We start from the raw sequence: 22,212 nt of genomic DNA on the forward strand, positions 1-22,212 counted from the left end.
AGGACACGATGTTGAACTTTATTTAATAACCCACAGTCAACAGGGAGGCTCTTAAGCCCTGTAATATAACTGCAAACTGTATGCAAGTAGCCACCAATTCACACATTTTTGTGAATCTAAATTTTTAATTAATAACGTAATGTTGATGGAACGCAAACGGTGGAACGTAAAGCGTGAAAGTGCAGCGCCCGGACACTATTGCACCATTTAAGGTGGAACGTGAAAATTCTAAAAAATTTTTGTCTGACAGTCTCTCGTTGCAGATTAAACGCATCAGGAAACCAGCCAGGGTGATTATAAACTATTCGTCTCCATTTTATTGATGTTTGTCTTAAATCTTTCTCTTTTGTCTTCTCGTTAGCTACTAGCTAGGTGAACTAGCAGTTACAGGCTACATTAACTCCAGTGTTTAAGACCATTTATTGTTAAACTGTGTAGAACGATCAGCAGAGCTTCATTTTACTGTAAAGAGGATTATTTTATTTTAACCTAAAAATGTAAATTCTGATGTGGAACTGTGCTAGGGCTGCATGTTACTGATCCCTGAGCTCGCGTATGGAAGCACTTTGGCTTATACGGAATTGAAGGAGAAAAGTACCCGAACAAGATTCACACCATATGTGAGCTGCGTCACACTGCACTAAAATATTTTGGGGAAAATGTGACAAACGTCATTACACGTTTCCACCCAGAGGAGGACAAAAAACACCTGGTTGTAGTTACTGTCACCCAGAGGACCATCGAGCAAGCAATGTCAGAGCTTCCACTGAAACTGAAGAGAACGAATCGCATTATAAACCCTATAGCAACTTTTATTGTCAAAAATTTGCCACTGTACTACGTCTTTGAGAACCAAGGCTTTCGCGCCGTGGTGCACACTTTGGAGCTGAGATACAGCGTCCTGTCTTGAAGGTATTTTACTGACACAGCGACCCCCCCGCCCCATTTTCATTGAGACCAAAACCAAAGTTATGGAAATCACTGAATTAAAACTGGTCGGACGGCTGTAACGTGATGCGTGGACATCCATTGCCAGTGGATCTTATTTCACCATAACTGCATTTCATCGCAGATGTGTCTCGCGCTCAAAACAATAGCAGTGAATAAGCACCTTCAAGTTGACTTGCCCCATCGCTTCTGTTTGATTCATTAATAAAAAAATTAAGTAAAGTCATTATAGACTACTATAAACACTTTGCTTTAAAAGTACAGCGAGAAAAAAAAATTCTGTACAGAAAAAAGATCGATAATTGTTTTATAATCGCATCTCTGAATCGTTATGGAATTGTGACGTGCCTAGAGATTCCCAGCCCTACCTCATACTAGGTTACATTTATTACTAGGAGTGTGTTTAATATCTGTCCAGCTGGAGTACCTCAGTGAGCTTCATGCCTGGCTTGATCTTGGTGATGGCTGCCGCGGTGGGAGACATGGTGGTCAGCGGCTCCTCCGTAAGGATTGAAGCAGATGTCGTACCAACTTGGGAGATACAGAGGGAGATAGAGAGACAGACACAGAGAGAGAGAGAGAGAGAGAGAGAGAGAGAGAGAGAGAGAGAGAGAGAGAGAGAGAGAGAGAGAGAGAGAGAGAATAAACACTTGACATAACTACAATTACTGAGCACTACTATTGGGAAGTAGTCATTGCCATTGCTCACCTCTGTGCTTTGTGTCTGACAGAAGCTCATTGGCGTTGTCCAGCTCTTTCTCCAGGCTGCTGATTTGCTGTTTGAGCTCAGCAACCTCCCTCTGCTTCTCACCTTCCATGTCGGCGATCTTCACCTCCAGAGCTTTGTGGGCTGCCCAGACAAAACACAAAGCTATGCTTAAACTCGCCCAGAGCGTCTCTGCTTGAGTAACACAACTGCAAAATCAGAAATCAGCTACCACAGTAGGGCTGCAACAAACCACTATTTTGATAGTCGAATAATCTATTGATTATTCGGATTATGAAAATCACTCAATTACCAATTCAACTCCACCAGCTTTAAACCTCTTATTGACCAGGGCATACTTTGGTTTTATCATCTGAATTTGCATGACTAAATTGTAAGGCAAATTATTCAGTAATATTATTAATTATTAAATGTAACTTATGTCATTTTTGTATTCTTGTGTGAATGGAGAAATTCTTTGGAAAAGAGAGGAAAAAAAATGCTTCAAAAACATCCCGACATGCATGAAAGAGGCCTGAGTGAAGTTGAGCTTCTCTTACCCTCGCCTGCCTCCTTCAGCAGCTTGTGCAGCTCCTCCACAGCTCGGTTCAACTCCTCACTCTTGGCCTCTGCATCATCTGCCGCTCCCTGACAAATCAGCAGAGCGCAGAGTCAAAGCAACACCAAAATATCTCTAAAAACCTTTTAACTCGAACAGGTGCTCGTTTCACGTTTAAAAGCAGAAGGAGCAAAATGAAGTGTTACGTTTATATGATTTTTATGTTCAACACGAGATTTCGAAAACAGAAATTGAACTATTTAAAAAGCAAACCTCTGAATTTTGTCTTTACCTTGTACAAGTTTGACAACTTGATGTTCGCATTCAGCTCATTCCTGAACTTCTCCTCCAAACTGGCTTGCTGTTCTTTGGCCTGAATGAGAAGCAACCTTGTTTAGTTGAGGAAGAGTGCAGTGAAGATAGGTGACCGTAGTAACTGTAACAGTAGAATGGTGACTCACCTCTTTCAGTTTGCTGATCATGTCCTCTGTTTGCTTCTGCAGGTTCTCATTGGAGGCCTTCAGACTGGTCACTTGGTCTTGGAGTCTGGAGATCTGCACCAAAAGCACTTAATCACTTAAACTACATAACAAAACTTTCTGGACCACTAGCTTAAAACAATTCTGCTAGTTACAGAAATAAGTATGCATGTGTATAATGTGCAAGTAACATACACACACACACACACACACACACACACACACACACACACACACACACTTTATTTTGGGTCATGGGCTGGAGGTCAGGGAACCAGCCTTATGAGTGGAAGGTTGCAGGTTCCCTTAGACGACAGTACATGACTGAGGTGTCCTTGAGCAAGACACCTAACCCCCAACTGCTCCCCAGCTGCTGTGGATAGGGCTGCCCAATGCTCTGGGCAAGTGTGCTCACTCCCCCCCTAGTGTGTGTTCACTAGTGGGCATGTATGTGGGTGTTGCACTTTACGGATGGGTCAAAAACACTTTTGCAGGACTAATGAGGGTCACTTAACTTTCACATATATACATATGCGCACATCCATACACAGGCACATACATCATCGCTGTCCAAAGAAAAACTGATCTCCAAATTAGTAACTTTACAGCAGAAGGCAAAAACACTCTTATCCTCCAAGGTAAGTTAATGTAAAGAGATCTTAGGGAGCATTTAGATCGGCCCACTAAACATGAAAGTTAAATATATTTTAACATTTATTTTTGGATTTATTCATTTAATATGTCTGAAATTTTTTCATTGTAATTTAATTGTACATTCAAGTTATAACAATCAAGTGTTCTGTTCTGAGAGCTACGCAGAGGGGTTTTATGGTTATTACATTCAGAAATGTGACAGACTTTAATATCATCCCCATTTCCCCCCTTTTTAAACCCTGAAATCTAAATATTTGATTCACAGTGCATACGATTTCACCACCTGAGGATATTTACTCATACCTCGTCTTCCTTGTCGTTCAGGTTGCACTTAAGATCCAAGATCTCGCTGCCTTTCTGTCGGGAGAGGGAGAGAAGCTCCTCGCTTTTAGCCTTCAGCTCATCATTTAGCCAGGTCACTTGACCCTGCAGGAGCTCTTTCTCCTGCTCCATTCGCTTCTCCTTGTACTGCAGAGACAGACAGACAGATTTAGAGTCAAGAAAAGAAGGGGGAAGAAGGGGGGGAAAAAAAAAAAAAAAAAAAAAAAAAAAACTTACTGAACTTTAATGTATGGTATTTACTGGTTGGATAAGGTCACATTTGAATGGTTTCAGCACTATGAATGCTTACTAACTCTCGCTGGTTATGCTTCCCCTTTATATATTTGCATAATAGATGTTTGTATTTTTACTGCAGCTCATCTCAAGTGTGAAATAATTCCATTCTGCGAACATCTCTTGCTTCTGTAAAGCGCCATCTATTGTTGTGCATGCATATGTGCCAGAAATTGCTTTACGGTATTAGTACTCTCTATTGCACATACCGATACAACATTTACGACCTGGTACCAGGTTCAAAATCCAAAATGCTGCAACACTACACTTAGCCAAATCACACGGGACGGGACGATGCAATTTCAGGTTAAATTTTGCTCTCTGTCTCCAAAACAACCAAGGTCTAAGTGATATATTCAGTACATAAGAGTTTCTCACACCTTTGAACAAATACAAATTTCTATATTCAAAAACGCAGCACACCTTTATCGAGACTTCTGCGGCCTCCAGCTCATCTAGCTTCAGCTGCAGCTGCATCTTTGCTGCATTAACTTCCACTAGTCTGTCGTTAAGCCGTTTCAAGTCGTCTGCAGAAAAAGCAAGAAACGGTTAATACCTCGTTCAGACTGATTAAGCTCACTTTATGCACAGAATAGTCACATTCATACCACTCTGACTCTCCACCTCCTGGGATCTTCTCTCCAGTATCCGCACAAGCTCTCGCTTCTCTGCCTCCAGCTCATCCTTAGCTTTGGAGAGTTGACGCTGCATGAGAGTACAGAACGCTTTGAAGTACCATAACCAATAGAGTATATACACATCAAGCCAGGGAATTCTAAGAAACACTGGTTTACAGATAAAACATTATTCAGGGGGATCTTCTGGTCATTCACCAGTGCTGGACGAAGTACACAAACCATGTACTTGAGTTAAAGTAGAGACACCCAAGGTGAAATATTACTCCAGTAAGTTCCTCCCTTTAGACCTCCACTTGAGTAAAAGTACTAAAGTATTTACCTTCAAATGTACTTAAGTATCAAAAGTAAAAAAAAAACTAAAAGAGTAAGTATGGCTCTAATGTCTATTAAAATGATCATAAGCACAAAACACTGAAGGTAAACAGTTTCCATCAGGGAGAACCGAGTGGCTCTGAAATCACTTTTTACACACAAGCAAAGTTTCAGTTTCAGATTTATTTACAACTTAGTTCCAAGTTTAAGTTTAATAAAAACTGGCTTTAAACTCAGGATCACAAATGAGCTCCTTTACTATATTGATCTGTAGGCCTCTGTTCATAAACATAAACCAGCCCAAACTAATTTACTATAAAATGAAATGGTGTTTGTATAAATTCAGAAAAAAGCCGCGTCAGTCACGACTGCATATGTGGACATATTTCTATATTGTGCTCTATTTACACAAAGTTAGGTTAGTTCATCATTTATGTTGAACAGACTCTCCCAAAATTTTACGCTGCTGCGCTGACGTTGAACCGTGTGCTGCACTGGGTCGGTATGACCAACAGGTCAAAACAAGCTCTGAACAAAGTGACCGCTGTGCCCTGATTGGTGCTCTGGCTTTGTGCTTCTTTTGTTTTGACATGTTACGTTTTTATACACACAGAAACCAAAAGGAACGACAGATTTCTCAAAATGTAGTGGAGGAAAAAGTCAGATATTAGACTTTGAAATGTAGTGGAGTGAAAGTAAAAAGTCACCCAGAATGAAAAAACTTCAGTACAGATACACGAAAAAACTACTTAAGTACAGAAACAAATTACATTTATTTAGTTAATGTCCACACTTTCATTCACAGAATCTCCCCATGTAGCTTAAGCACTTCTACCTGCTCCAATTCCAGCTTTGCATAGGAGGATTCTTGATCCTTGGTCTTCTCACGCAGACATTTGTGCTCTTCATCTGCAAATAAATAAAAGCTCTTAGCATGTGATTTTTTTTTGTCTGGACACAACAGGAGAAAGTTTACCAAATGCTTACCGAGCTTATCCAGTTCCTCCTTCAATTTATGACGCTCTTTTGTCAGTGACAGAAACTGGTCTTGGCTGTCAGTGCACCTCTTCTCCAGGTCAAAGTATTGCTGTTCTAAATTGAACAGACAAAACAGATTCAATCATCAGAACATACAATTATCAATACTTTAGTTTAGAAAAGGCCAAGGTAAACAACAAAACAACCATATAAAAGAAAATGAGAGCGCTACATGTTCAACAACTAATGCGTCTTTATAAATCAAATAAATGATTTATCAACACAAAAGTGTGTGCATCATTTCTACTTTATTTTTGACTCAGTGTTATGTTTATATTATTTTTTTCTTGCAATATTGCGATTGACAAATGAAAAAATAGGGGTAACAGTTTTATTTGGATGGTCCACTGTAGATTATTTGTAAATGCTCAGTAGATACACTACTGTGCAAATGTTTTAGGCATCTAAGCAAATTTTTAACCAGTTGACCTCAGCAGTGAGTTTATCACAATATACATTAGAATAAAGTCATATTCATAATTCAAATAAACATAAAAACAATAAAAAGTAACAAGAATTTCTTGGGTCCATATTTTTCCTTGACACCTTCACAGCCGCCACTTGTTAATATAATCAGTTACATCATGAGCACAATTTACTGAAGCACTGATTGATCAAACCAGGAGCTATAAACAGACGGCGTCTCTTCAGTGATCTGCTCTGTAAACATTACTTTTATAAAATAACACAAACAGCGTCTGAGATTTTAGCCTTTCAGCAGTAAATTGTAAGCATAGAGCAACATGTGTAGATCATAAAACACATGTTCTGTTCATTTGAGAAAAGCTTTTAATAAATAAATAAATAAATTGACATTTATTTCATGCAGCTGCTGAATAATTTTCCTTAAGATTTCGTCACATGAACTCAGAACTATACCCTGGAGGATAAGATGTTAAGTTTGGAAGCACTCAAGAGTTTCACATTTAAACAATGTGGGTTAAACATCTAGTGAACGTTAGTGAGCAAAGAGCCACTGGAGTACGTTAAACTGCGCCAATGCGAACGGGACACCTGTTTACCCGTCACAGCCTTAGCCACCCTGGGGCTCACGCGTAACTACAAGTGTTTAACCCGAGAAAAAGTGCAGCTTAATGTCATAACACAGCATCGTCAAGCTACATTACACAGTAACAGTACAAATAAACACAATTAATGTAGGTTAGCTATGTTTAACGGTTTGCTGCTGGTGGTGGTTTAACTTAGGCAAGCTATGCTGTATCACACACACACACACACACACACACACACACACACACACACACACACACATCTTCTAAGCCGCTTCTCCTTCTGGGTCACGGGGGGTGTTGGAGCCTATCCCAGCCGTCATTGTACAAAAGGCAGGATACACCCTAGATAGGTCACCAGTCCATCACAGGGCAGACAGACATACACACACACATTCACTCACACCAAGGGGCAATCTAGCACGTCCAAACGGCCAGACTCCACATCTTTAGACAGTGGGAGGAAAACCGGAGAACCCGGAGAAAGCCCACACAGACACAGGCAGAACACGCAGACTCCACACAGAGAGGACCGTGGTCGCCCGGCCGGGGACTCGAACCCAGGCCCTTCCTGCAACAGCGCTACCCACCACACCACAGTGCCCCCCACCAGTATTACAGCTTGGCTTAAGATTAAAAGACCCTTATTCGTCCCACAACGGGGAAGTTTCACCTCCGCATTTAACTTACACTCTAGTGAGCACACACACACTAGGGGCAGTGAGCACACTTGCCCGGAGTGGTGGGTAGCCCTATCCACAGCGCCCGGGGAGCAGTTGAGGTTTGGGGGTCTTGCTCAAGGGCACCTCAGTCATGGACTGTGGGCTCTGGGGATCGAACCGGTAACCTTCCGGTCACAGAGCCAGCTCCCTAACCACGACTGCCCCTTTAACGTTAAACCTTTGACCCATGAGGTCCATATGAGCGTCAATGTCCATATCAGCGACGCTTGGCGATATCCAGTGATGTTTTATGGGTTCCCCAGCAGATCATTCATCATGTAAACACAACATAATACCAATTAAATCAAACCTAACGCAGCGTTGCCATGGGATACATCCACGCTAAGATAAGCTAACAACATTTCTTAGCTTGGTAAACTCGCGTGGTAAATTAGTAACACCCATATATTCAGCTAACTGAGACACAGTTGACCTCTCAGAGTGAAAATCCTGGTTTCATATTTATTTATGATTCATATTTAACCGTCTAGAGAGCCGTTAACGAATCCAGTGGCTAACAATATTTAGCTTATCAAGCTAAGCTAAGCTACACCGGCCCGCTGCGTATGTGAGGTGATATTTACCGCTGTCCACTCGGAACTGCTCATGGTGGGCTTTCAGGTCATCAATCTCACTTTGCTGGTCGGCAAAATATTTCTCCAGCTTAGTCTGAACTGCTTTGGGCAGTTTAGATATCTCAGTCCGCTCCAGTATCTGCTGCAGCACTGCCGCCATCTCCCCCACTAATCGCGCTTCCTCTGCTCGGCGGCGCTTTTTGTCACCGCCTGCCGGCCCGGAGCTCCTCCGGAACCGCTTTAATAATCGCACATGTGCGCGTTTATTTTATACACATTGATTTGTGGGAGTCGATTGGGACTATTTATGGAACAAATAGGCTGGTTAAAATATTTCGTATGTTTGGTGGTCGAAACCTTGATTTTCAGTGCTTGTTTGCGTTGAAGTTAATCCACCAGGGACTGAACCCTTCGCTGGAAGCACATGCAGGACCGGCGTATGAGCAGAGAACTTGCAGAGAGGAGAATCCCCGCTCTCTGCAATGTTTTTCGGTTACCTCAAACGCTAGAGGGCGCTCCCGAACGAGTTCAAAATGAATGGGTTGATATGGAGGATTTGAGCAAAATCGTAGTTTATAAATGCTTAAACATTTTTAATGTAAAAGAATGCGATCATTTCCTGAACAATGAATATAATGAAACATTTAAGCACCGCTGTTATATTTTTAGGAGCTTTTAAACTCCAGTTATAGGAGGTTAAAACGGCGCCTCAGGTAGGTTCATGACGTCAGTGAGCGCGGACAGCCAATGAGCTGCTCCGCTCGCCCATCAATCATCACGCTCTAGCGGTAAAGCCCGCCTCCTGCTGCCCAAAACCCGTTTGCTGTAGAAAAAAGGAAAATATCGGTGTTTTCTTTGTTTTATTTAGTGCAATACATCATTTTACTTTCTAAAATTAAAGGAAAGGTCGGGGCGAGTGATAAGAAGCTATTTTAATTTCTTGTTTTTAACCGTTGAGCTCCATTCACTCCCTTTCACTCCCATTCATTGAGGACCAGAGCTGGTTTATGAGGAGTTTAACCACTTCCTATTTCCCCCGTTATATCAAAACAGGACTGCTAAACAGCAGAGGGCGCCCGTGAGCGAGTCCTCAATGAATGGAAGTAAATGGAGCTCAACGGCTCTTTAATTTTAGAAAGTAGAAGAATGTATTTCATTTCACAGATGCAATTTTTGCATTGAGAGTGTTGGTAGAGAAGTACAGAGAAGGTCAGAAGGAGCTACATTGTGTCTTTGTGGATCTAGAGAAGGCATATGATAGGGTGCCAAGAGAGGAACTGTGGTTCTGTATGAGGAAGTCAGGTTTAGCTGAAAAGTATGTTAGGGTGGTGCAGGACATGTATGAGGATAATGAGACAGTGGTGAGGTGTGCAGTTGGAGTGACAAATGGTTTCAAGGTGAAGGTAGGGTTACATCAGGGATCAGCTTTGAGCCCCTTATTGTTTGCAGTGGTGATGGACAGGTTGACAGATGAGGTCAGGCAGGAGGCTCCATGGACCATGATGTTTGCAGATGACATTGTAATCTGTGGTAGGAGTAGAAAGCAGGTGGAAGAGAATCTGGAGAGGTGGAGGTTTGCACTGGAGAGGAGAGGAATGAAGGTCAGTAGAGATAAGACGGAATACATGTGTGTGAATGAGAGGGAGGCAGGTGGAAAGGTGAAGATGCAAGGAGTAGAGGTCGTAAAGGTGGATGACTTCAAATATCTTGGGTCAACTATCCAGAGCAATGGACAGTGTAGAAAAGAGGTGAAGAAGAGTGTGCAGGCAGGATGGAGTGGGTGGAGACGTGTGTCAGGGCTGATGTGTGACAGATTTATAGCAGCAAGAGTGAAAGGGAAGGTCTACAAGACAGTAGTGTGTCCTGCTATGATGTATGGTTTGGAGACTGTGGCTCTGTCTAAAAGACAGGAGGCTGAACTTGGAGGTGGCGGAGATGAAGATGCTGAGATTTTCGTTGGGAGTCACAAGGATGGACAAGATTAGAAATGAGCAGATCGGAGGGACAGTGAAGGTGGAGCAGTTTGGAGATCAAGCCAGAGAGGCCAGGTTGAGATGGTTTGGACATGTGTTGAGGAGGAATAGTGGATATATTGGTCAAAGAATGTTGGAGATGGAGCTGCCGGGTAGAAGGAGAAGATGTAGACCTCAGAGAAGGTTTATGGATGTAGTGAAGGTGGACATGGAGATGGTTGGTGTAAAAGTAGAGGAGGCAGTGGATATGGCAAGATGGAGGACAGATGATCCTCTGTGGCGACCCCTAAAGGGAGCAGCCGAAAGAAGAAGAAGAAGAGTGTATTTCATTAAAAAACAAAGAAAACGTGTGTATGTATTTCCCTTTTTACTACAACAAACAGGTTTTGGGCAGCAGGAGGCGAGATTTACCGCTAGAGCGTGATGAGTGATTGGCGAGCGGAGCAGCTCATTGGCTGTCCGCGCTCACTGACGTCATGAACCTACCTGAGGCGCCGTTTTAACCTCCTATAACTGGAGTTTAAAAGCTCCTAAAAATATAACAGCGGTGCTTAAATGTTTCATTATATTCATTGTTCAGGAAATGATCGCATTCTTTTACATTAAAAATGTTTAAGCATTTATAAACTACGATTTTGCTCAAATCCTCCATATCAACCCATTCATTTTGAACTCGTTCGGGAGCGCCCTCTAGCGTTTGAGGTAACCGAAAAACATTGCAGAGAGCGGGGATTCTCCTCTCTGCAAGTTCTCTGCTCATACGCCGGTCCTGCATGTGCTTCCAGCGAAGGGTTCAGTCCCTGGTGGATTAACTTCAACGCAAACAAGCACTGAAAATCAAGGTTTCGACCACCAAACATACGAAATATTTTAACCAGCCTATTTGTTCCATAAATAGTCCCAATCACTGACCTGTTTTAAACCCCTATAACTCGAGTATAAAAGCTCCTAAAAATATAACAGTGGTACTAAAATGTTTAATTATATTCATTGTTCAGGAAACAATCGCATTATTTTACATTAAAAGCGTTTAAGCATTAATAAACTATGATTTTGCTCAAATCCTCCATATCAACCCATTCATTTTGGAATTGCTCGGGAGCGCCCTCTAGCGTTTGAAAAAACCTGAAGACATTGCAGAGAGAGGGGATTCTCCTCCCTACAAGTTCTCTGGTTCTCTGATCACATGGTACATTGCCATGCATGCTGGGAACTGTAGTGCAGTTGATGGGTAAAAGTACTGCTACTTCAGAAAAATCCTCATGTAGATTTAACAGATGGTTAAAAGTCTGACAGCTTTGTTTAAAACATGTTGTCTTCAATCGCTTGAGAGTGTAGAAGACAACAGTCTTATTTGTTTTATTTTTCAGTGGAATTGTCTAAATGTAACTCGAAACAGTGTGCAGCGTTAAAGGGGAATCCCACCCATTTTTCAGAATTTCTCCACAACTGAATGTTTGAAACATGAACAAAGTCGTTTATGAGTTTGTTTTTAAGTGATCCTTATTAGTCTCACAACGGGGAAATTTCACCTCCGCATTTTAACCCATCCGTGAAGTGAAACACTACATACACGCTAGTGAGCACACACACTAGGGGCAGTGAGCACACTTGCCTGGAGTGGTGGGCAGCCCTATCCAGCAGTTGAGGGTTAGGTGTCTTGCTCAAGGGCACGTCAGTCACACACTGTCAGCTCAGGCAATTTTCCAGTCACAAGGCTGGTTCCCTGACCTCCAGCCCACGACTGCCCCTAAAAGGGCACAAAGACGAGCTAGCCAGGAGCCGAACCTAGAATCTTAGGATCCATCGTTATACACGTTATCCATTGCACCACTGACTCCACGTGAAATGCTTGATTCAAGAAACAGAATAATTTGTAGTGGTGGTGATAGGAACCAGACGTCTGAAGGGTTTAATACCTCTAAAAACTACTTTACAGAGCGTTATCGCATGGAATGGTTATGAATATGCAGCATATTTCATCACATTTTAGCCCCCAAATGTATTTTCTCATTCATTCATTCATGGAGGAGGGGTACGTGCAGGGTGATTAGATTAGTCTCCAAAGGCAGCTAGTTGTACAGGTTTACCAGTGTTTCAACTTTATCAGCTTTGCATATGAACAATCAGATGATAGCTTCACTGGTGATGTCGGATGGTGAATGAAATGGTCGTATTTGGTTGTAGACAGAATGACCCCTGATTCCCAGCACCACTGTGAGTCAGTAAGTTTCGCTAGAATGAACCACTTCATATCAAAACACACTAATCGACTTTGTTCTCGTCTCCATGACCGAATTATTGAGAAATTTAGAAAAATTGAGGGAGTTCCCCTTTAAAGCCTGTCTTAAAAGAGACCTCTCAGAGAGAGAGTAGATCTGTAGATCAGTAGCTCATGAAATGACTGATCTTAAAACGCACTACAAAAGGAGCAACAGGGCAGCATGATTGATGCACAGCGTTTGACTGATGGTGTGATTTAATATTATTTTATAGTCATTTAAAATAAGCATTTTAATAGTATATAATAGTGTAAAATCAACGGTGAATGGAGCAGCGTGGTGGCAGGAATGATGACAGAGAGGTGGGAGTGGCTGTGAAGCTGCCCAGGTCCTGTCAACAACAGAGTAGAATGAAATTAAACACAGAAAAACACAAATCCATTAAGATCAAAGGTCAGCACATGTCAATCCTTACGTTTCATAGTTATTAGCCACCTCTGCGGTTCAGCCAGAGGTTTTCTCTTTCCTTGAACAGCATGCGGTTTACAGTGTGTTTCAGTGTGGAACTGGACTCTATCTATCTATCTATCTATCTATCTATCTATCTATCTATCTATCTATCTATCTATCTATCTATCTATCTATCTATCTATCTATCTGTATGTCTATCTGTCTGTCTGTCTGTCTATCTATCCATCTGTCCGTCTTTCCGTCTATCTATCTATCTATCTGTCTGTCTGTCTGTCTGTCTGTCAGTCTGGCTGCTAGACTTCTTGATTGGGAGACCACAGTCAGTATGGACCAGCAACAACACATCCTGCACCATCACACTTAACACAGGATCCCCACAAGGATTGTACTCAGTCCCCTCCTGTTCACTCTTATGTCCCATGACTACACACCACTCCAGCTCCAACCTCTTCATCAAGTTCATGGACAACATGACAGTGGTGGGTCTCATAAGTAACAACAATGAGACAAACTACAGGAGTTAGGTGAGCCGCCTGGCCTTGTGGTGTAGACACAACAATCTTCATCTGAACATTGAGAAGACGAAGGAAATCGTTGTGGACTTCAGGAGAACCTGCACCCAGCATGCTCCTCTGACTATCAACAGTGCTGCTGTGGAGAGGGTGAACAGCACCAAGTTCATGGGCATGCACGTCACAGAGGACCTCTCCTGGGCCAACAACACAGCATCACTGGCCAGAAGGACTCGTCAGCGCCTCTACTTCCTCCGCAAACTGAGAAGAGCCAGAGCCCCAGCCCCCCATCATGTGCACCTTCTACAGAGGTACCATCGAGAGCATCCTGGCCAGCTGCCTCACCGTGCGGTATGGCACCTGCATCGTGTCCTGCCGCAAGACACTCCAGCGCATCATGAGAGCAGCTGAGAAGATCGTTGGCACCTCCCTCCCCTCCCTCCAAGAGATATGCAGCTTCCGTCTCACCCAGAAAGCCCTCTGCATGTGATCACACTCACCCACTAGACAGCTTCTTCAGCCTGATGCCTTCAGGGAGGAGACAGCAGAGTCTCCAGGCCAGGACCAGCAAACTAGAGGAGAGATCCATCCACCGGGCTGTCAGGATGCTCAGCTCTATCCCTACGTTAGAAGTGAAAGAGGTTCGTGTTGGGCGGATAGGAGCTCAGTAGGCCACTGCTTTAAGGTGCAGTGTGGGAAGCGGCCAATAGAGGGCAGCAGAACACAACTGTTCCATGAAGGTCAGTAAGATCTGTTTTTGTTGGCTTCAATGACTCGAACTGAAACATTAGCTGTTCAAAAATGTCAAAGCTGGTATAAACGTTTGAGGACCAGATTAATATGTACTTTCATAATCCTCTTTTTTATCACTGCTATTGTTATTGTACCATTTTATTTAGTTATTGTTATTATTTTCTTGTGTTTATTTTATCCATGTTATTATTAGGCCTTCATGTCATCATCATTATTATAATTATCATTGTTATCGTTCTTCTTATTTTAATGTCTTATAACCTGTCAAGGACTTTGTGAAGTGGTACAGATATGAAAAGTGTTATAATAATAATAATAATAATAATAATAATAATAATGATGATGAAAACACACACACACACACACACACACACACACACACAATTGTTTTCACCTGTGTCTTGTTAACCCTCGTTGTTCCTGTATTTAAGCCCTGTGTGTTTTCCCCAGTTAGTTTGCTGGTCTTTGTATTGTATTAAATTGTATTAAATTGTATTAAATTGATTTTCTGGCCTCCATTATATTTTCTGTTTTTTTTTTTGTATTTTCTCGGTTTTTGTGTTTATCCTGTGTTCCTTTTTGTCATGTCTGTCCCTCATTCTCTCCATGTTGGCTCTTTGACCCTGGACTGTTTACACCCTGATTCTGGATTTGCCCTTAATAAATCTCGCTTCTCTCAGCATGTGCGTCCGCCTCATCATCGCTCCCCGGCGTTACACTATTACTATTAATGTTATTATTATTATTATTTATTATTATTATTATTATTATTATTATTTATTGTTATTATTATTATTGTTATTATTATTATTATTATTAAGATCTCTGTGTTATTTTTCATTTGTGATATACTTTAATTGAGAAGCGTCATCATCATTATGACACTCCAACATGACTCAGTCATCTTTACTGTTCGTATATGAGCAAAAAAAACACCTAGATAGTATGGAGTGACCCATGCTCTGATATCCACTGTGGAATGGACACTAATTTATCCCGAACTGTCCACCTGTCCATTTTTCACTCCAACTCTGTGACGTGAAACTTGCGTGAGATCAGAATCTGACAGCTCAGCTTACTCATAGTTGACCTTTACTCATTTCATGTGTTACGTCTGTTTAAACAGGCCACAGAGGAAGATTAAATGAGTGGCTGTGTGTAATAGGCCAACCAAACACGGCAGGGAAACAATGCTACCACTTTCCCAGGATAAATCACAGCCTTACTGTAAACTACAGCTGTGCATTCACAGTGAAATGGTGATGTTATCCTCATGTGGCGCAAAAAAGGAGTTTCACCGAAGAAGTCATGGCTGGGCCCGCGGTGCTCACACAAACATTTGGCAAGTTTGTATTCCCATCTTTGCGGGGGCTTTGGTTTTGCATTGACTTCCATATTAGTCAGACTTCAGTAAGCAGAAGGAGGTGTTTTGGCTTTGAGGTTTTTCAAGTGAAAGCTGATTATGTACCTGAAATGTACAAGGAAAAGAACTTGTACACTCTAAATAAGATAAGACCATCATAAATAAGTCACAAAACAGCGTTAACAGGCAAGGCAAGGCGGGTTTGTTTAGTTATTGTAGTTCTACAGTTACAGACTGTAGTCCATCTGTTTCTCTGATACTTTGTTAGACCCTTTTTACCCTGTTCTATAGTGGTCAGGACCCCCATGGACCCTCACAGAGCAGGGTGGTAGATCATTCTCAGCACTGCAGTAACACTGACATGATGGTGGTGTGTTAGTGTGTGTTGCGCTTGTCTGAGTGGATCGGACTCCTCATTGTTGCTGCTGGACTGAGAATAGTCCACCAACCAAAAATATCCAGCCAACAGCGTCCTGTGACCACTGATGAAGGTCTAGAGGATGACCAACACAAACTGTGCAGCAGCAGATGAGCTATCTTCTCTGACTTTACATCTACAAGGTGGACTGACAAGGTAATAGTGTCTAATAGAGTGGACAGTGAGTGGACACTCATCAAACATGTAATCAAAACAATACATTTAAAAGAGAAAAATCAAATTAGAAATTAGGAGAGTTAAATAATCAAAAACTAACAGATTAAGATTCAAACAAGAGCCTTTAAATAGGAAAAAGGGGCTAACAGTGTTTAAACTGATCTGAAAGCTGCTCAGCTGCTGTTCTGAGCCTCACTTTAAAGTGTCCAGTGTTGGGGCACTTCTAATCCTCTCGGTCAACTGGGTCCATTTAAGAGCAGCCTAGTAGCCAAACGCTGCTTCTGCAGGTTCAGTCTTCGCCTTCAGCAGGACTCACTGACCAGTTCCTATAATAGCGGTGGAGCTAAGATCTTCCAGGCCCCAGTGTACTTTCACTGAGTACAAAAATGCCAGTGTAATCTGATTGTTTACTTGCTACTGTCTCAAATTGATGCAGTCACTAGCATCCAACGTTAACCTAAATGTTTACATTAGACTGTGTAACCTTGCTAAATATGTGATGGACCATAATTACACATCATATTTAGCCATCTGATGAATCATTGGCCAAATAAGGTTACATAGACACCCCAAACCCACGCTATGTGATGCTCCTACTTTGGGAAAACATATAATATGATAGTTACTATGGATAAAATGCATTAATCAGATGTCTTGACTGGTGTATTGGTATGTTATTAAGAAGTGAGTCATAGATACATTATATTTAAGATAAGATAAGATAAGATAATCCTTTATTAGTCCCACAGCGGGGAAATTTCCAAAGGTTTGTGGACACCTCGTCTTATGAGTAAATCCAGCTGCATTAAGGTGCACTCACTGCTGATACAGGAGTTCGAATGCACACATAACGTGTATATTTGCTGTAGAAAAGCATTGACAATAGAACAGGATGCTCTGGAGTAGCTGCACGTAAGCCTAATGTCACCATGTCCAATGCCAAGTGGAGGTAAGATGGGTATGAAACCCCCAGCACTGAGCCGCGGAGCAGTGAAACTGCATTCTCTAGATTGATGGAGCATCAACCAGTACCTTTAGGATGAATTGAAGTGGCGTTTATGATCAGAACTAATCATCCAACATCAATACCTGACCTCACTAGTGCTCCCACTGCTGAATGCAATCAAATTTTCACAGCAGTGTTCCAACATTTAGTGTAAAGCCTTCCCTGAAGAGTGGAGACAGTTACTGCAGCAATATGGGACAAACCACTTTTTAAAAACTCTTGATTTTGAAAGAAACATTGGATGAGCAGGTGCCCACAAACTTTTGGCCACATAGCGTATACCGTAGTGTCAGCATCTATATGGGATGTCTATAATGAAGAGTTTAGGGGACCCAGACGCCACAACAGAATCACTCAGAGTGGTTTGACGTGAAGTGCTCTGCTGTAGAGAAACCACGCCAGAAATGTTCACAGTGGTAGTGATAGGAACCAGGGAACCGTATTACAGAAACTCTTAAGTCTGAGATCTGCTTTGTTGTCATGGCAACCTCAGTTAAGACTGAATTTAGAACATTTAAGCCATTACAGAACAACAGTTCCTAAGTCTATAATCAGATTTTATTTCCAGATTACAGAATTCTTATTTCCACTTCTTATCTACACTAAAAACGCAGCTTTGACTTGCTTTTTTTCTAACAGCATTATATTTTCCAGATGCTGCAAACATCTCCACCATCCCCTCTTATCAACTTTGTGTGTTAATACTGATAAAAATCATCAGATGCAATATTACAGTGATGGTAGCGAATAATGAGGAGATGGAGCTGAACATGTGTGTGTTTATCAGGAGGAATAACGTAAGCTTGCTCGGCTATGGCATTTGGGAAATGGAGACTGAAACTGCAGTGCGGCAACTCTGATAAACAGCAAGAAGCGCTGATATGACATTATTAACTCTCAATTTATCGCGCTTTAGTTTTATTTGACATGGTTTACCCCAGTAACCGTAGCTAACAATAGCTGTCTGGCTAACTAGCTTGATTACGTGTTTATGTTTCAGCTGTGTGCATATGGTCAGTTGCATGGTAACAGACATGACAGCTGATTGTCAACTTGGATCGATTAATTTAAGATTTCCTAGCTTGGGATGAGAGAAGACACTGTAATATAAGATCAGAATTTTCAGACTTATGTTGACATTGTGACTCCTGGTTCCTATCACCACCACTGAGTGTCTTCCTCTACAGCGAACTATTTCACCTCAAACTGTTCTGAATGACTTTGTTTACACCTCGTTGATTTAATTATGCAGAAATTTTGAAAATAAAATCATCTTTTATTTTTTTATGTTTGCTTTAGTGTATATCAGTTTGTAGACTTAACATGACATGTTAACTTTAGGAAAAGAGATGCTCTGTTTTTTTTCCCCGTTAAGCCAGATGTCCTCACGGTATCTAAACGTTCATGTTTTCCATCATTCTAGGGACGTTTAATCTCCTTAAAGTCCTGAATACACGACCACACACACGCACACACACAGTCTAATAAAAACAGGAAGTGCTCTCACAGACGTCTCCAGATGTTCTCTTTTTTCTAGTCTCCATAGACCCCAGACTGAATGTGTATGAGCTCACACTAGAGTGGGAGAAGAGACATCATGGCCTAAAAAATGTGAAAACAAACCCACACACAGACAAGAACCTGCGTGTATACATGTACGCAAACTTGTACAGTAACAGGTGATACACTCCAGTTCCATAGGACGCAGCAGTATGCAGCCCACTGAAGCTAAAAGAAAGACTGAAACTAACTGTGGTCATAAACAGTGACTCAGCAAAGCTGGTGCACAAGCACAAGCACAAGCACACACTCGAGCTCCTAAATATACTGCACAATTAAATGCCTCCGTAAACGCTATAGCAAGTTACACACACCTTGTTTTGATCTGTGGCTTTTTGAAATCGGACGATTTGTTTGTATGTCTGTGTCTCTGCTTCCATAACACTGAGCCAAAATCTGAAAAGACACTTTATGGCCAAAAGTTTGTGGACACACAGGATATTTTGGCAGCTTAGGATGTTTCCGTAACATCGTTTTCTCATCTGGAAATAAAATCAGATTATAGACTTAAGAACTGTTGTTCTATAATGGCTTCTGCCCTAAATTCAGTCTTAACTGAAGTTGCCATAACAACAAAGCAGATCTCAGACTTAAGAGTTCTCTGTAATACGGTTCCCTGGTTCCTGTCACCACCACTGTGAACATTTCTGGCATGGTTTCTCTACAGCAGAGCACTTCACGTCAAACCACTCTGAGTGATTCTGTTGTGGTGTTCGGGCCCCCTAAACACTTCATTATAGACATCCCATATAGATGCTGACACTATGTGGCCAAAAGTGTGTGGACACTTGCTCATCCAATGTTTCTTTCAAAATCAAGAGGTTTTTAAAAAGGAGTTTGTCCCATCCTGCTGCAGTAACTGTCTCCACTCTTTGGGGAATGCTTTACACTAAATGTTGAAACACTGCTGCGAGGATTTGATTGCATTCAGCAGTGGGGGCATCAGGTATTGATGTTGGATGATTAGTTCTGATCATAAACGCCACTTCAACTCATCCTAAAGGTACTGGTTGATGCTTCATCAATCTAGAGAATGCAGTTTCACTGCTCCATGGCTCAGTGCTGGGGGGTGTCATACCCATCTCGCTTCTGCTTGGCATTGGACATGGTGACCTTAGGCTTATGTGCGGCTACTCCAGAGCGTCCTGTTCTATTGTCAATGCTTTTCTATGGCAAATATACACGTTATGTGTGCATTCGAACTCCTGTATCAGCAGTGAGTGCACCTTAATGCAGCTGGATTTACTCATAAGACGAGGTGTCCACAAACTTTTGGAAATATAATGTATCAATGACTCACTTCTTAATAACATACCAATTCACCAGTCAAGACAGTCATTCATCGTCTAATCCTGGAGTCCCTTTCCAGCAGCAGTGGACAGTAATTACTACTAAGTACTAATATATTTCATTACATTACCTAAGTATTGTTTCGTAAAGGGGAATTTTTCACTTTGTTTTTCAAAATTTCTGCATAATTCAATCATTGACATGTAAGTAAAGACATACAGAGTGGTCGGGTGTGAGACTGTACAGCAAAGAATCTTAACTTGGGTTTCTTCAACACAAATATAGCCAACCAATGAACCTTTACACTGTTAGAAATGAAGGTTCTGTTCAGGTACATTTTGCTCATCAAGGCACAAACAGTGTAAATCTTCCCTCAAAGGTTCTACAGTAGTTTTAAGGTCTGATTGTGAACCTTGAATCAGTTTTTTCCAGGTGAAAAGTTTGTATTTTTTGCTTTTCATAACCAAATGTTTTAAAACAGAACAGTAGAATAAAAGGCTGGAGGTGAGGCAGGGTGTGTGGAGTCAGTACAGCTTAGAACATATCATTTCAGTGGCTTCAGTTCAGTTCAGTTATATTCCCTGGCTAAAGGTACTGAGATGTTCCTTTGAGGATTCCACCCCAGTGACAAGAGGGGAATTACCCCAGTGACAGTTTAATACCTTTATTTCTGGGAGTGTTCTCACCATTTTATATGAAACATTAAGAATGGCATCTAAAAAATGTTTTTGTTGCACAATATTTTGCCTAAATGTACCTCTCCACCACGCATGTGTCTTAAAACAGTGTCTCAGGGCATAAAGCAGAGTATCTGTGTGACATGTAGCTTTTAGAGGCATTAAACCTTTCAGACATCCGGTTCCTATCACCACCACTGTGAAGAATACTGACTCAGTTTCTCTAAGACTGAGCTTTTCACACCAAACCACTCTGGATGACTATGTTTACATCTGAGGCGGAAATCATGCAGACTAAACAGTGGAATTCCTCTCAAAGTGCACTATAAAGATTAAACTTTGTTTATTAAGTTACCCTTTGAACAGTGGACAGTAAGTAAGTAAATGTAATTAGTTTCTGTGCTTAAGTATTTTTTCGTGTATCTGTACTGAAGTTTTTCATTCTGGGTGACTTTTTACTTTCACTCCACTACATTTCAAAGTCTAATATCTGACTTTTTCCTCCTACATTTTGAGAAATCTGTCGTTCCTTTTGGTTTCTGTGTGTATAAAAACGGAACATGACAAAATGAAAGAAGCGCAAAGCAAGAGCACCAATCAGGGCACAGCGGTCACTTTGTTTAGAGCTTGTTTTGACCTGTTGGTCATACCGACCCAGTGCAGCACACGGTTCAACATCAGAGCAGCAGCGTAAAATTTTGGGAGAGTCTGTTCAACATAAATGATGAACTAACCTAACTTTGTGTAAATAGAGCACAATATAGAAATATGTCCACATATGCAGTCGTGACTGACGCGGCTTTTTTCTGAATTTATACAAACACCATTTCATTTTATAGTAAATTAGTTTGGGCTGGTTTATGTTTATGAACAGAGGCCTACAGATCAACATAGTAAAGGAGCTCATTTGTGATCCTGAGTTTAAGGCCAGTTTTTATTAAACTTAAACTTGGAACTAAGTTGTAAATAAATCTTAAACTGAAACTTTGCTTGTGTGTAAAAAGTGATTTCAGAGCCACTCGGTTCTCCCTGATGGAAACTGTTTACCTTCAGTGTTTTGTGCTTATGATCATTTTAATAGACGTCAGCGTCACTAATTAATGACGTTCTATTAAAAGACTGGTTTACCAAGAGAGACGCTGGAGGATTTTCACCTAAAATGAGTTCATGAAGCGAGTCTTGTTATAAAAATGATAACAGGACATCAGAGCCATAATGAATCTTTTAGTACTTTTACTTTATACTTAAGTACATTTGAAGATAAATACTTTAGTACTTTTACTCAAGTGGAGGTCTAAAGGGAGGAACTTCTATTTTTACTGGAGTAATATTTTACCTTGGGTGTCTCTACTTTAACTCAAGTACATGGTCTCTATACTTCATCCACTGCTGCCCTTTATTAATCCCACAGCAAGGAAATTCAGCTCCACATTTAACTCATCTGTGCAGTGAAACACCACATACACACTAGTGAACACGCACACTATGGGGCAGTGAGCACACTTGCCTGGAGCGGTGGGCAGTCCTACCCACG

The 22,212-nt window shown here is 41.4% G+C and overlaps 1 protein-coding gene across 3 annotated transcripts in view; it reads right to left on the reverse strand.

Annotated features, from left to right (window-relative positions):
* tprb (translocated promoter region b, nuclear basket protein) overlaps positions 1-8,458 on the reverse strand; it is a 55,135-nt gene extending 46,677 nt beyond the window's left edge. For 2 of the 3 annotated variants that reach the window (XM_017722446.2, XM_017722445.2), the window contains exons 1-11: positions 8,266-8,416; positions 5,899-6,003; positions 5,747-5,820; positions 4,570-4,666; positions 4,385-4,488; positions 3,650-3,814; positions 2,675-2,767; positions 2,506-2,586; positions 2,215-2,302; positions 1,658-1,798; positions 1,376-1,479 (exon numbers count right to left, since the gene is read on the reverse strand). In XM_017722446.2, coding sequence (XP_017577935.2) covers positions 1,376-1,479; positions 1,658-1,798; positions 2,215-2,302; positions 2,506-2,586; positions 2,675-2,767; positions 3,650-3,814; positions 4,385-4,488; positions 4,570-4,666; positions 5,747-5,820; positions 5,899-6,003; positions 8,266-8,416 — 1,203 coding nt within the window. Of the gene's footprint in view, positions 1-1,375; positions 1,480-1,657; positions 1,799-2,214; positions 2,303-2,505; positions 2,587-2,674; positions 2,768-3,649; positions 3,815-4,384; positions 4,489-4,569; positions 4,667-5,746; positions 5,821-5,898; positions 6,004-8,265 lie in introns of all 3 variants that reach the window. The other variant, XM_017722444.2, reaches the window with a different exon arrangement.
* Positions 8,459-22,212: the final 13,754 nt, after the last annotated feature.

This window comes from Pygocentrus nattereri, chromosome 4 (genome assembly GCF_015220715.1).
Source record: "Pygocentrus nattereri isolate fPygNat1 chromosome 4, fPygNat1.pri, whole genome shotgun sequence".
NCBI classification, from domain to species: Eukaryota; Metazoa; Chordata; class Actinopteri; order Characiformes; family Serrasalmidae; genus Pygocentrus; species Pygocentrus nattereri.